The 15,182-nt window shown below is 37.7% G+C and overlaps 1 protein-coding gene across 3 annotated transcripts in view; it reads right to left on the minus strand.

The window, feature by feature from the left end:
* LOC306873545 (rho GTPase-activating protein 10-like) overlaps positions 1-15,182 on the minus strand; it is a 96,969-nt gene that overhangs the window by 45,389 nt on the left and 36,398 nt on the right. For all 3 annotated transcript variants that reach the window (XR_013784501.1, XM_079422906.1, XM_079422905.1), the window contains 2 exons: positions 3,665-3,760; positions 3,399-3,460 (listed from right to left, as the gene is read on the minus strand). Coding sequence is in view for 2 of the 3 variants with exons in the window: in XM_079422905.1 (XP_079279031.1) it covers positions 3,399-3,460; positions 3,665-3,760 (158 nt within the window). In the remaining variant the exon portion in view is untranslated. The remainder of the gene's footprint in view (positions 1-3,398; positions 3,461-3,664; positions 3,761-15,182) is intronic.

Consider the following 15,182-nt stretch of genomic DNA (forward strand, 5'->3'; position numbering starts at 1 on the left):
TAAATCAAATGATATCGGATGTTCAACAAGAGGATTTGAAAGTCCTATACAACTCATTTAAGGTGACATGACTCAACATAAGCAGCCATCTTGTGTAATCACAGAGTCATTGAGACAGAGGACACAAATAACTGATGGCAATATAACTCACTTCCTGTGGCTGTGACTCAAACAGTGCTGAAGCATGCAGGGGACAAACAGACGACTGATGTCACTTTATAAAGTACAGGTGCTGGTCATAAAATTAGAATATCATGAAAAAGTTGATTTATTTCAGTAATGCCATTCAAAAAGTGAAACTTGTATATTAGATTCATTCATTACACACAGACTGATATATTTCAAATGTTTATTTCCTTTAATTTTGATGATTATAACTGACAACTAATGAAAGTCCCAAATTCAGTATCTCAGAAAATTAGAATATCAATTAAGACCAATGCAAAAAAAAATATTTTTAGAAATGTTGGCCAACTGAAAAGTATGAACATGAAAAGTATGAGCATGTACAGCACTCAATATTTAGTTGGGGCTCCTTTGGCCTGGATTACTGCAGCAATGCGGCGTGGCATGGAGTCGATCAGTCTGTGGCACTGCTCAGGTGTTATGAGAGCCCATGTTGCTCTGATAGTGGCCTTCAGCTCTTCTGAATTGTTGGGTCTGGCATATTGCATCTTCCTCTTCACAATACCCCATAGGTTTTCTAGGGGTTAAGGTCAGGCGAGTTTGCTGGCCAATCAAGAACAGGGAGACCATGGTCCTTAAACCAGGTACTGGTAGCTTTGGCAGTGTGTGCAGGTGCCAAGTCCTGTTGGAAAATGAAATCTGCATCTCCATAAAGTTGGTCAGCAGCAGGAAGCATGAAGTGCTCTAAAACTTCCTGGTAGACAGCTGCGTTGACCTTGGACCTCAGAAAACACAATGGACCAACACCAGCAGATGACATGGCACCCCAAACCATCAATGACTGTGGAAACTTTACACTGGACCTCAAGCAACGTGGATTATGTGCCTCTCCTCTCTTCCTCCAGACTCTGGGACCTTGATTTCCAAAGGAAATGCAAAATTTACTTTCATCAGAGAACATAACTTTGGACCACTCAGCAGCAGTCCAGTCAAGACACTTCTGACGCTGTCTCTTGTTCAAGAGTGGCTTGACACAAGGAATGCGACAGCTGAAACCCATGTCTTGCATACGTCTGTGCGTGGTGGTTCTCCAGCTGCAGTCCACTCTTTGTGAATCTTCCCCACATTTGTGAATGGGTTTTGTTTCACAATCTTCTCCAGGGTGCGGTTATCCCTATTGCTTGTACACTTTTTTCTACCACATCTTGTCCTTCCCTTCGCCTCTCTATTAATGTGCTTGGACACAGAGCTCTGTGAACAGCCAGCCTCTTTAGCAATGACCTTTTGTGTCTTGCCCTCCTTGTGCAAGGTGTCAATGGTCGTCTTTTGGACAACTGTCAAGTCAGCAGTCTTCCCCATGATTGTGCAGCCTACAGAACTAGACTGAGGCTACGTCCACACGAAGACGGGTTTCTCCGTATCCGATCTTGTTTTTTGCCTCAAATTCCGTAAACACGGAGTCGTCTCAGGAAATATCTGTGTCCACACGGAATCACTGAAACCGACTGAAAACAATGTAGTACACATGCCAGACCAATATGTGGCGCTGTAATTCTGCCACAGAGATACACAAAAAAACAGAGAAGAAGACTTGGACCATGTGCGTAAACCTTGCGCACTGAATATAAACTAACACACAAAGCAGAAGATTTTGCTTTAATAAAACTAATGAGCTCAGTAGGTTCTGCAGCACGAACACAGGCACGTAGTCTAACATTGTTGTTGTTGTTGTCGCTGTTATGTGACGTAGCGGTGTCTGATTAGGGGCGAGACGTAGGCTGATGACGTCATCGTTTCAGAAAATATACGGATTCGCCGTCCACAAGACAACATGAAACCGGCGTTTTCAAATTTATCCACCCTGGGACCCGGTTTCAAAAATGATCGGTTTCACTCTTCGAAAACGCCGGTTTCGTGTGGACGAAACGCCTATACGGTAAAAAATGTATGCTTATACAGAGAAACCCGTCTTCGTGTGGACGGGGCCTAAGAGACCATTTAAAGGCTTTTGCAGGTGTTTTGAGTTAATTAGCTGATTAGAGTGTGGCACCAGGTGTCTTCAATATTTAACATTTTCACAATATTCTAATTTTCTGAGATACTGAATTTGGGACTTTCATTACTTGTCAGTTATAATCATCAGAATTAGAGGAAATAAACATTTGAAATATATGAATGAATCTAATATACAAATTTCACTTTTTGAATGGTACTACTGAAATAAATCAACTTTTTCATGATATTCATCTGGTCCAGCACCTGTATGTGTTGAACTCAATGCAATTTTTTTTTTTTAAGCCTTCTCGTACCTTCTCGGATGCGCGCGATCGACGGTTAGGTAGAGAGGTTAGCAAAAAGGGGTTTGAGTTACTAATAAAAAAACAAAAAAAAAAATTAAACCTGGTAAAAAATATTTATTTATTGTTATCTGTGTTATATTTCATCAACCGCAATGTGAACTTTTATAAACATCCATTTGGTCGTTAACTTTTAAATGCATCATTAAGCAGAGTTCTCCGCATGAAAGACCCGCGACTGGCAGATCAACGAGCTACTTCTTTTCTCTCTAATACGGGAGGAAGTTAAATTAAATGAAATGTGGAGGATGTCAACTGTGACAAGATGATTGACCGGCCAGTTTACAGTGACAGGGTGCGTGTAACAGATGCGACAGAGCAGTCCGGTAAAGATGCAGTTGCGTGACGTGATAGTATGTCCCAAAGCTTGCCTACTCTTCTACTACACAATCAAAAGTGTGGACTTTTTCTTCATCAAAAGAGTTCATACTTTAAGGGCGTAGTATAAGTAGGCACACTGGGATGCAACATTAGATTGTTTTGTCTTGTTTCCAGCCAAAATATCTAAAAATTCTTAAATCAAGAAGGATTTTCTAGACAAGTAAATATTATTGTCTTGTTTTCAGAGAAACAAGTCAAAATTAAGTGAGTTTTTGCTTAGAACAAGCAAAATAACCTGCCAGTGGGGTAAGCAAAATAATGTTGTTTTCTGTTTGAAATAAGATTATTTTGCTTACCCCATTGGCAGATTATTTTGCTTGTTCTAAGCAAAAACTTAATTTTTACTTGTTTTTTTCTGAAAACATGACAATAATTTTTTACTTGTCTAGAAAATCCTTCTTGATTTAAGAATTTGTAGATATTTTGTCTGGAAACAAGACAAAAAAATCTAAATAAGAAAAGCTTTTTTTGCAGTGAATTTTAAATGTATAACAGAGTGTGTTTTTAATGCAAGTCTCAACTGGTTGTGCTCACCATCAGATCTCTTTGGTCTTCCAAGTTTCTAAGAAAGGAGGAGAATTCTTGCAATGATTCATCTGAAATGGCAAACATGCAGACAATGAACAAAGTTTATCTATGCATGACTATTTACATATTTCTCAGCATGTGAACCACCCGTCTGAAACAAACAGATGAATCACAGAGTTCATATGTACAAAGCCAAGTATTAAAATAAGGGCAAATGTATGCATGTGCGTAAATTAAAATATGCAAAAAAAATAAAAATAAAAACAACTCACCAATGCACTTCTCATCGTCAGTTTTCGCATCGCCAATGTACTCAAATTTGAATTCACCCAGGCACTGAGCAAACTTCTTCTGGGCCAATGAAAGCTCTGCAAATCAGAGAGTTAAAGCTTTTAAATTCAAAGGCAAATGAGGACTTGCTTTATTTGTGGATGTTTCAGTGTTTCCATTATTTTCATTCAGAAAGGTGTGCCACAGTCACACATTAACCTAAACTGCCATTCAAAGGTTTAGATTTATTTATTAAATTAATAATTTTATTCAGCAAGGACACAATCAAAAGTGACAGCAAGAACACTCAAAATATTTATTTTTTATATAAATGCTTTTCTTTAAAAAAAATAAATAAAAAATCTATTCATTAATGGATACTTATATTTCCACAAAAATATTAAGCAGCACAAATCAGCATATAAAATGATTTCTGAAGGATCAGTGAAGATTGGATTGTTGAAAATTCAGCCATTACAAGAATAATAACCTTTTAAAATATATCAAAACAGTTATTCTAAATTGTAAAAATATTTTCTGTTTTTACTATATTTGTCATCAAATAAATGCATCCTCAGTGAACCTAAGAGACTTCTTCCAAAAACGTATCAACCCTAAACTTTCGAATAGTAATGCATGTAAACCAAGCCATGAAGTGACCTTATTAAACATTGAAGACAAAAACAATCCTTTTCATCATACTGGAAACATTTGGATAACATTGCCCTCTATTCAGGAGCACAGAAAAGCATTCCTGAAGAAAAGCTTAACAATACCACCCATTCATAGATAATGAGCTGGTCATAATGAAAGTTATGCTCTGCAAACATCCTGCATATTATGTTGCCAAAATCATCCTGAAGGAGCAGGTGTTGCAAGTAGATATCAAGAATTTCCCTTCAATCTGGAAAACCAAATGAAAAAAAGAAGTGGGATTTTGCCTGGAACATGAGGCTGGGAGAGGATTTTGGATTCAGAGGGAACAAATTTCAGTCTGTGGATTCCCAAAGGATGATCCCGAATTCCCGATATAACTGAACTCTCACTGGGGTCCGTGGGACAAAGTGCTGGGATATTTTAGGACGAACACTATGAGTGGTATCCAGCACTGCAGTGTCATCAACAACGACAGCTGGGCCCATCCGTGTGAAATGAGCTGGCACCAAATGACCTATCGCATCTTCTCCTGCTTACTGTGTCGGTGTTTAAATTTGCTTGCCATGTGTGTCATAGATTTACAATCTTTTATCCTTGTAATCCAGTTGTAAAGTCATTCCAATTGATTCCATTCAATCACTCACTCAGGCTTGCAACAGTCTGGGACAAGAATAAAAATGACCTGAATAAAAAAATACTAAAACTGACAGAATGATCAAACGTTGTGGTTTACGCAAAATGAGTATTCAAGATATGTAGTTTAGTATAATACTGGTATGACCTATATTTAATTTATGTCAACAAAGCTTCCTATTAAGCTGCTTACTCCACCCTCTTGCCCAGTCCAAACTAAAAATGCCTGGTCAACTCATCTGAGCAGGTTGGAGTGAATGTGGATTACTATACAACAAAGCTCAATCATGTGAGTCTGGCGGAGTGGACCTGCAGACTACATGACCCCTGGACAGAGTGGACTAAGAATGACGAGATAAATGTGAACAATAAACACTGTGCTCTAGGGCAGGGCAGGGCAGGGCAGGGCAGGGCAGGGTAGGACAGGACTATGGCCACGTTCACACAGCAACAGAATACGGTTGTCAGTCCTGTATTTGAGTCCTTAATACAGTTACGTTCACACACAATTTGGTTATTTACGGGTGTGACAACGTAAATTTTCAGGACTCACAACCGCATTCTTGGAACACACGCGCTGTGTGAATGGAACAGGACTGGACAACTAGTTGTCTGTCACGTCATAAAGCACAAACGTGCATCTACCATGTGTTTCATGTTTTCATGCGTTTTTGGTAACTTACAGTGACAGAGAAATGAGCTGCGTGTCATCTGAAATTTTTAGATTTTAGAATTTTTAGAAATTTTTGTGTTCTGCAGAATCTGCACGCGTCCACGCGATTCAAATGCTCCGCTCTCCACCCAAATTTAAAAGCTGCCGTCGGTTAATGAAGATTTGACGAATTAACTCACAGCTCGATTGGACTCGTCGTGTCAGAAAGTGATAAGACTTTCAGTTTTATGGATGGCACCATCTTCGAGTTTACTTTGTTCACTGTCGCTATGGTTACTGGTGAGGAATACGGGCTCCCGTTGCACGTTCATACAGGCAGTATTTTAAACACAACTGTAAGATGCTGTGTGAACGAGACATTTCGAGACTCAAACCTGAAAAAAATGCGGTTGTCAATCCCAAAAACTGACAGTGTGAACGTAGCCTCTAAATTTTTGACTCTAAACATGCATCTCTATGTGACTTTCAGTGAGTCTTGTAAGTAAGATACATTGATGGTTTAGTTTACTTGCTATAAAAAAACTTTGGGTCTGGATCTTGATTGTGGTCTGATAACTGGTGGCATCTGCTCGACGGATGAATGGATAGTTAGATAAAAATTCAGCTTAGTGTAAGGTATGATCCTTGACAGAAAACTTTTAAACAGCAGCCATCCACCCATCTGTAAAAATAATCTGTCCTACGATATCTCTGATATCAGATTTACTGTGCGCAGAGAAGGCTGAACAGCTAATTCTAGTGGGCGTTAGGAAGGGCAAATGGCAGCCAGTGGGCACGGAATTAAAACCAACGCATTGTTTGTTGAGCTTCTGTTCTTTCAGCAAGAATCAAAATATAAGTGACAGGAAACTGTATTATTTCCTTTCTTCCGCATTTGTGTGTGAGGTATGCATCACTCTGTAAACATGAAGACGTGGCTGTAGAAGTTGCCACATGCTACAACATGCAACAACACGTGGTGAAATCCAAAACTAAATGTGCCATGAAGAATGTAAGCAGATCAGACTGTGGCTCAACGGAAATCAAAAATCTAAAAGTTACATGACATTATAAATATACATGTCAATATAAAATTTTTTTTTTTGATACAATTATACATATCAGGGATTGCAAATTTAAAAAAAAAATCCCTGGTAGCCCTTTGGTCAGATTTTGGTAAGTTCAGATACAGGTTTTCATGAAAACAAAAAAAGCTTATAAAATGATTAACATTACATTTCAGCATTTTTAAGAAAAGTGATGAGGCAAACTTATACATTATTATATTAATATAAAACATACCATACTTGCCTTAAAGGGATAGTTCACCCAAAAAATTAAAATTATGTTATTAATTTCTCACCCTCATGTCGTTTCAAACCCGTAAGACCTTCCTTCATCTTCGGGACACAAATTAGGCTTTCTGACTCTGCACAGACAGCAACGCAACTGAAACGTTCAAGGCCCAGAAAGGTAGTAAGGACCTTGTTAAAATAGTCCATGTGACATCAGTGGTTCAACCTTAATGTTACGAAGCTATGAGAATACTGAATGAAGGTCTAACCAGTTTGGAATGACATGAGGGTGAGTAATTAATGACAGAATTTTCATTTTTGGGTAAACTATCGCTTTAATTGTTTAGATTTACAACTCTGCATGTTCATCGTTTAAAAACATGGGTGGATTTTCACATTGGTCTGCACAAAATTAGCAAATTCAGGGCTCCAGACTATGACTAAAACGGTCTCATTTGCGACCAAAAATATTAAATATTAATTTGCGAGTGAAGTTTTTGCTGCGGTCGCCACTGGCGACTATATATTTACATGTTATGACTTAAACATTTTAATGTTTCCTTTAAAGTCAATTTGCAATAATAGCTGAAAATTATGTCAATAATTTAACTCCATAAGTCAATGAAAAATAGAATTCAAACTCACATTTGCTGGAAATATCAGGTGCAAAATAACTGGTTTGTAACATTGAGTCTGTCAAATTTTTTAAATTTTGACAAAACCTCCTCTATGACCCTGTCCCAAATGGCACCCTAAACCCTCGCGGTCTTCCTCTGAGTCTGTGCTTTCGTGATATAATGCCGCTTTGACTGTCAGATAGAAGTCTGCTGCAGAGCTTGTCCCAATGCGGGCTCGGAAGAAGTGTGGCAACACTGGTCAGGGCCATCCGAAAAAGAAAAGAAAAAGACGCAACAACAATCTACGGAGACCGCAACATCAATAGACGGCAAAGTTGACAAGCGTTTATGAGGGAGTTATGAGATATCCACAACTCTAATTTAACTCAGTATAAAGAGTGTTATCGGTCATAACTTCTGGTGAGAAATAGCACAAACGCTGGACGAAAATTATTATCAAATGAAGTATAGTTTGAAAGGCTGCGCGTTCAGCTCTAACATAACAGTTACGCTGAGACGCTTCAGACAGACTGCCAGTAGCGCTTCAACTGGCAAAAACACACATAATTATGTCAAAAAGATTTGCGGTTTTGGTGAGTTACCTCATAAACATTGTCTTAACTGAGATACAAAATCTTAAATGACCGTAAAGAGTTTGGAGAAAATCGGATGCGTGTCAGATCTGTGCCATGTGCATCAGGTTTTAAAGTGAAACTTGATAAAAGTCTGTCATTGAGGTAAATCAAAGAACAAAAGAAAAAGAGAAATCACTCTACTGCTCTAGTCGCTGATTAATTTTTGTAGCTTGAATAAAAATGAGCCAATAAAGTTTATGCATATGCAATTTACAGTTTATGTGAAGATTGTTTTAAAGTCACTTAAAATAAAAGTTTTTATATATTTCAGAGCCTATTAAAATGTTAAAAAATAATGGCTTTCAATTATACTGTAATGTTGAATGGCTATAATTAATAGGTAAAATTGAGGGAAAATGCATTTAACAGAGACACCAGTGGCAGTATTGGTATCAATATAATTCATTAATAATAGGCTACTTATTAAAAATATGCCATTAAACACGTATTTAAAATATACTATCTTTATGTTGTTTCTACATTAATTTGTAGATTCAATGAAATTATGACAATATAAATATATAAATATGTGATTAATCATGCAGAAAAATGTGTGATTAATTAATTATTTTGTTAATTGATTAACAGACTCTGTTAACCTTTTATAGAGCTTGGTGTTGGTAATATTAGTTCATTTTACTGCTGAATATGCATTTCAATTAAATTTTTAATTTTATAGCTCCTCCTGCAGACAGAGATCGGGACAGCCCCCATCCCCTTGGCCCCTTCAAATATTCAGTTCAATAATCCGGCCCTCAAATGAAGCTAGTTGAATAACCCTGCCCTACAGTCTTGTGAACGTAACAGACACATGCATGTGGGGGCCATTGTAAGTCTGTAAGTGCACATGAAGTGTTCCACTGTGTAGAATATCAGAGACTGAATCAGACAAATTTAAAATGCAATCAGAAAATTTGAATGCGTGTTTGGCATGTATGAGTGTGAAAAATCATGCGTTAAATGTTTCTTCTAATCAATTCTGTAAAATGTATGATATTCTGGTTATAGAAATCACATCCAAAATTATACTTTGCAAGAGTGTGTAAAATCCAGACCATGTGACTGATAACATGCTGATTTATGATGGAAGGAACACCCCTAGCTAAGATAATAGCCTATCTAATTGGTCAAGACACCAGAGGGGATGAGTCCAGAAGCCAAGTTTAAAAACTCAGGACACCATCAATCGCTCTTAGTCACTCTTCTCCTCTTGTTTTTAAAAATGCTCTATCTCCTCTTCTTCTCTTTTGCCACCGTGTTTTGACGCTGCTCTTTGAGCGTGCTCTGGCCCACGTGCCAGCTGCTACCACAATGAGAAGAAAACCACCTAGGTCTCATTACCTCCTTTTATTTTTATTCTTTTACTTTAATTTATTTTCTTTCCGTGAAGTTTTGTGTTCTAATGTAAGTTTGCTGCAAAGTTCAGCTCCGACTGCACTCGCTTCAAACTTCAGCCAGACCAACTCTGCATTTTCAGCCAACGCCCAAGACCTCACTTCAAAGATTATTGAACTTCCAGCCAATCAGACACTTCGGGGAACCCCCTGTCTGCAAGGACAACAACACAAAGGAAACCCCTTAACACAGGCAATGCAAGCAAGTAACATCTCCAGGTTCTAACTGAATTGGTGTCTTTAATATAAATTTTTGCCTCATTGAGAAACTCAAAGCGAGGGTTAAATAAGTGATTGATGGTTGTTCAGGTCTATGCAATTGAACATATTGCTGTAAACTTGGGATTTCACATTTTCATTCTCTTAAAACTCATTTCTTTCCTCACTTTCTCTTTTTCTGCAACGTGTGAATGCTTGTGTTCATATGTTAGATTAGTTTATGTCTTAGGTTTATATAAATAAAATCTGATTTATATAGAAAAGAGAAGTATCTTGTGTTTTGTGCTCACAAGTTAATGTCTTAATCTGCCGATCTTGTTACTGTGCTATTTAATAGTGTTTTCACTATATTTTGGATTTTAATATACAGTGCAGAGTTTGTTATACAGCTGGTTCAGTGAATCGCCGTAACAGTGACCAAATGATATCAATAATTAGACTTGTGGGTGAAGTTTGTAGCCAGTTGGCTTACTATTATAAAACGTGCCATGGGGTTCAACTGCACAATGATAATTTGACCCTCCATATCGCATAACATGAACAATTCCATTTAAAGACTACAAAAATAACTACACCAATCTTCAAATCTTCTATATCTAAGCAACGTCAGCTGACAAACAAGTTCAGAAACTTGATAAGTGGTCTATCCTGTATGCTCTGGACTCCAAACAACAACGCTGACCCAGCAGTAGATTGTAGGCACAAACAGGACAGTCAGAGACCTGACTCGGCATTGAGAGGTCTGCTGCTCACTCATGGGGAATGCTTGATGCATTTATTTGCTTTGGAGGTTTGGAGGGAATGTGGCTGAAGGGGTCTTAGGATGAATCAACGAGAGCACACATGGAGGTTCAGCCCACTGACAATCCCTAAACATTCCCTGGTCGATCCGAGGGAATTCCTTCAAAAGTGAAGCATTCAGAAAACACAAACCAAAAACAACACGCCCTGGAAATACTGATTCTAAGGTCAAACTCTCAATAAAGCCAAACCCTGGTGCTGACACAAGCAAAATATTTTGTCAAATTTATGCCAGAGACTCTATTAATTGTAAACTATAACAATTTTCTGTACCAAACATACGCCATAGCTTTGATAACAAATTTATTACATAGACCTTAAAATGTTTGCAAAAAGCCACTCGTTCCAGGAAACTGACAACTCCGTCATGTCAATCTTATGGAGATGTTAAATACTGGTTTGGTGCCTTATTGTCAAAACAGAGGCACTGGCAGAGACGCATATTTTAGTTTCAAACACAGAGGCCTATATTTAAAGTGGCATTATGTTTTGAGTAGGGCTGTAGTCAACCAAAGAAATGCTTAGTCGACCAAAGTCCTGTCCTGCGCAACGATCAGTCGACTAAAAAAAAAAAAAGACACGATGTTTTGCATTTTGATTGAACATTTAAACAATTTTCATAGAGCATTTATAAAACAACAACGAAAAAACATCAATACATAATAGGGGTCGACCGATTATCGGCCTGGCCGATTATTGGCACCGATATTAAGCATTTTTATGATAATCGGTATCGGTCATTTTCAAAACCGATGTGCCGATAAAATTATTTAATTTTGAAACGCGCTATTTGGCTCTGATGCAGCCTGTCGGAACTCACCACTCTGTGGCCTAGAGCAGTCTCCGCCCACCGCGCATCTGATTTGTTGAGAGTCAGGAGTCCGACCAATCAACGTGGAAGACTAAAGGCGCTTTCACACCGAAAGCGCTTGCTAACTGGTGCTGCTTCATCACGCATCAGTTCTCTCTCAAAGGCAGCAGCAGACCTTGCACAAGTTGCAATAAATTACAATCCACTACACTGAAGTTGTAAAAACCTCAATATTATCTATTTATGGTTTCCAAGATGGGGGAAATTTGTCAAAGTTTGGATGAATTAATCAAAAGTAGGTCAGTACACTTAAATCGACTCATGATATGGACTATCTGTAAACATTAAGCTGCAAAAAGACTATTTAAATATGAATTCTGCATGTTCGGCGTGTCTCTGTATATGTGAAAGGCACAGACGCGCGGTTTTGACACACACACACACACACACACACTGAAGTGTGCGACGCTCGCGGTGTTTTCCGCATCTGCCATGTCACTAAATGAGGACATAAATACATGAACATCATCCCCAGAACTGCTCTGAGAGCTACTTCATGACCATTTGACTGTTTCGTTTGAGTAAAACGATCGTCATATCATAAATAGGCTACAGAAACTTAAGAGGTCCTCATGGCAACCCATCAAAATAAAAGTTTGGTTTATTTACTAATGCTACTACAATTATTACAACTTTTGTTTAAAAGAACAATCACACAATACGCTATTTCTTCCATGTTTTAATTTTAATAGTAAACATTTGTTTGCCAAAAAATAGTTCAACTCTCATTTGATTAAAATATAAATTAAATGAATGTTTTATGCCTTCATTTGCACTGCTCTGTAAATGAAAACTAATGGAAATTACGGTCACATAGGCCAAGATTAAGTTACTGTCACATAGGCCAAGATTAGGATGACGGAAATTGGGACATTTCAATAGGCTATTGAACCAAGTGAGCCTATAACAGGCTATTAGTGTTATAGATTCATTAAAATAGTTGCGGTCTTCTTCGCAACTTCTACAATGGAGCTATGAAGACAATTAAATTATTTACACTTATTATATACATTGCGCTTTTTAAATTAATCAACTGATGTGCATTAGATGATGAATTGAATAGTCACCTCTTGTAGGTTATGATTTAGTCAACCGAAAATAATTAATGAAGAATTATGAGAGGTTATGCTATTACACATACATTTCTAACATGTAAATTATTGAAGCCAAATACTTACATTTCCCCAAGCTGTTTAGCTGTAGTATTTAGTATTCATAGGCTTAATCATGAAGCATACAGTGGCCCCACTTTTAACTCTCTCTTTATATTACCCTTATTGTAGATGGATGCATGGGGGAAGACAAGAGTAAGAAGTGCAACCAACACTAGGGAAGGCCGTTTTTGTCAGAGCCCTTGTTATTCTTAATTTTGACATTCATTTTCATTTTTACACCAGACATATATATCGGTTCAATATATCGGTTATCGGTCTACTTGGTCTGTAATAATCGGTATCGGCCCTGAAAAACACATATCGGTCGACCCCTAATACATAAAACTATAATAATAATACAATTCTTTGAAAATTAAGTGATTTTTTTTAACTGCAAAGTGAGGAGCTCTGTCCTAGGTCTATAGTGACAGCCATAATCGCGCACCTGACCACACCACACGCTACAAAAAATATAACTGCTAAAACTGCCAAATAATGAAAAATCCTAACAAAAGCTCTCGTTTATACAGGCTGTATATTCTTCTTTACTTTCAAAGCTATGGGTTAACTTTTGTCCGGCCGATCTATAGGCGTTTGCAGAGATGCAGAGCAGGCGTTTGGCTGCCCAAGCAAGTCGTGGATATCTCTCCTCATTATTTTTCCACTACGCAAGTGGCCCAGCAGTGTCCACTTTACTTCTGTCCTGAAGATAATCTTTCATTACGTCGCAAGAGGATCTTTGTGCGCTTGGCTCATCAGGGTCATCCTCTGCACCATGTCCACAAAGAAGCATTGCCATCTCCTTCTCTTTTTCCGTTTTCTGATTTTTTGCCAACGAGTCAAATATTTAGTAAAATGCAGCCAGACAAAAGATTTAGATTTCTTGGACATTTTGTCCACTAAAGCCAAAACAAGTAGTGTTCTAACTGAATGAATACAGCAAAACTACCTATATTCCTTACTGAGCGCGAAGCAGCAGTGCAGCCAGCCACAGGTGCGGTTCCCGAGTGTTCGTGGTGCGCTAAACTGTGGCGCTGTTATAAAATAGCCTAATTTAAAGCATTTAAAGTTGGGGATAAAACATAGGCTAATTATATTTAGAATACAGTAATATATAACTGCTAATAAAGGAATAAATATCAAGGAGTAAATCAATGAAAATTTCTTTATTGGTGAAAAAAAAAAAATTATGCAACTGGTCGACCAATGAGAATGTCAGTCGACCAAGACGGCATCGACCGATTAGTCGACTAAACGACTAAAGTTGACAGCCCTAGTTTTGAGAGAGGAATAAATCTTCAAAAAAAAAAAAAAAAAAAAAAGAAAACGTCATAACTTATATAATTTTTATAGTCTTACTGTATACATCAGAATGTTCATGCTGCTCTGTGACCATATCTCACACACACACACAAAAATTTCTAACCACCAAAACTGACCATTTCACAAGACATCACAAGTGTTTCTCAAAGTTCCTGGTTAAACATTAGACTAACATCTTGACATACAACTGCATTTAAGGAAATAAAGCTCTCAAAGTTAGACTTACTGCAGCCAAAACAGGACACACACACACACAGTCTCAGGCTAAATTGTGTAATTGTGTCTGATTGCACATGAATGTCTTTGCAAGACACACCTTTGTAATTTGTGTACCGTTTGATCTGTCTTGCATGGTTGCACACAGCATGGGATGAGCAACCCATAACAATGTGTGGGTTTATCAAGTTTGAGTAATTCAACATGAAGCATCAGTTGTGTCACACTAGCAGTGCAAAAAATACATACAAAGAAATATTAGCTAATCGCTATGACAGATCCACATTAAACGTGTTGATGATGATTTTGTGGTTTATCTTGGTTCATCTTTACGTCACTGAGCCCAGGAAACAAGAAAGAAAAATGCAAGAAAATGCCCCTCCTATTGTTTATCACAGGAAACCACATTTTTAATACATCTGTACAGTCAATGTGACGAGACAGTTAGGTACGACTCCGAGACACTTTTCCCTGAAGGCATTACAGGAGTTTAAAGGATGACCAAAAGACAGTAACCAAGAAATAAAGATGCACACACTTCAGCAGCCAAACTGCCTTTGGACTGAAGAAACACACCCAGCCTGAGTCTTAATCACTGCAATCATTCATATGTACTGTGAACCAATGAGTAATGCATGCTTAGAAAACACTTGCTAACTTGTTATTTAGAAAATGCTTATTATCTCAAGCAATTTACAGTAATGACATGGGCAGTCTTTCTGAAATACCTTTGTGTCTTTAGTGCCTGGGAAGAGACTTTTAGTAATTCAGTAATTTTAGTTCACGCACAGCCCTTACATGGGAACAGACCTAGTACAACCCTAGTGAAGAGACACTGTGATATGAACAACTAACGGACTTATTTTAAATATTTAAATCACATTATTTCAGATTTCAATACAATCTAGAAGGGTTCCTTTTTTGGATTAAGATTTTCTGAGCAGGTTTGAATTTACTCAGAAAATCCCCACTGAGTCACATACTGAATATAAAAGAGAAACTGAATTTGGGAAAGTGATGTCACTCACAATGATGTCCTGATTAGACCCACAT

Source organism: Barbus barbus (genome assembly GCF_936440315.1).
Source record: "Barbus barbus genome assembly, chromosome: 8".
In the NCBI taxonomy this organism is placed as follows: Eukaryota; Metazoa; Chordata; class Actinopteri; order Cypriniformes; family Cyprinidae; genus Barbus; species Barbus barbus.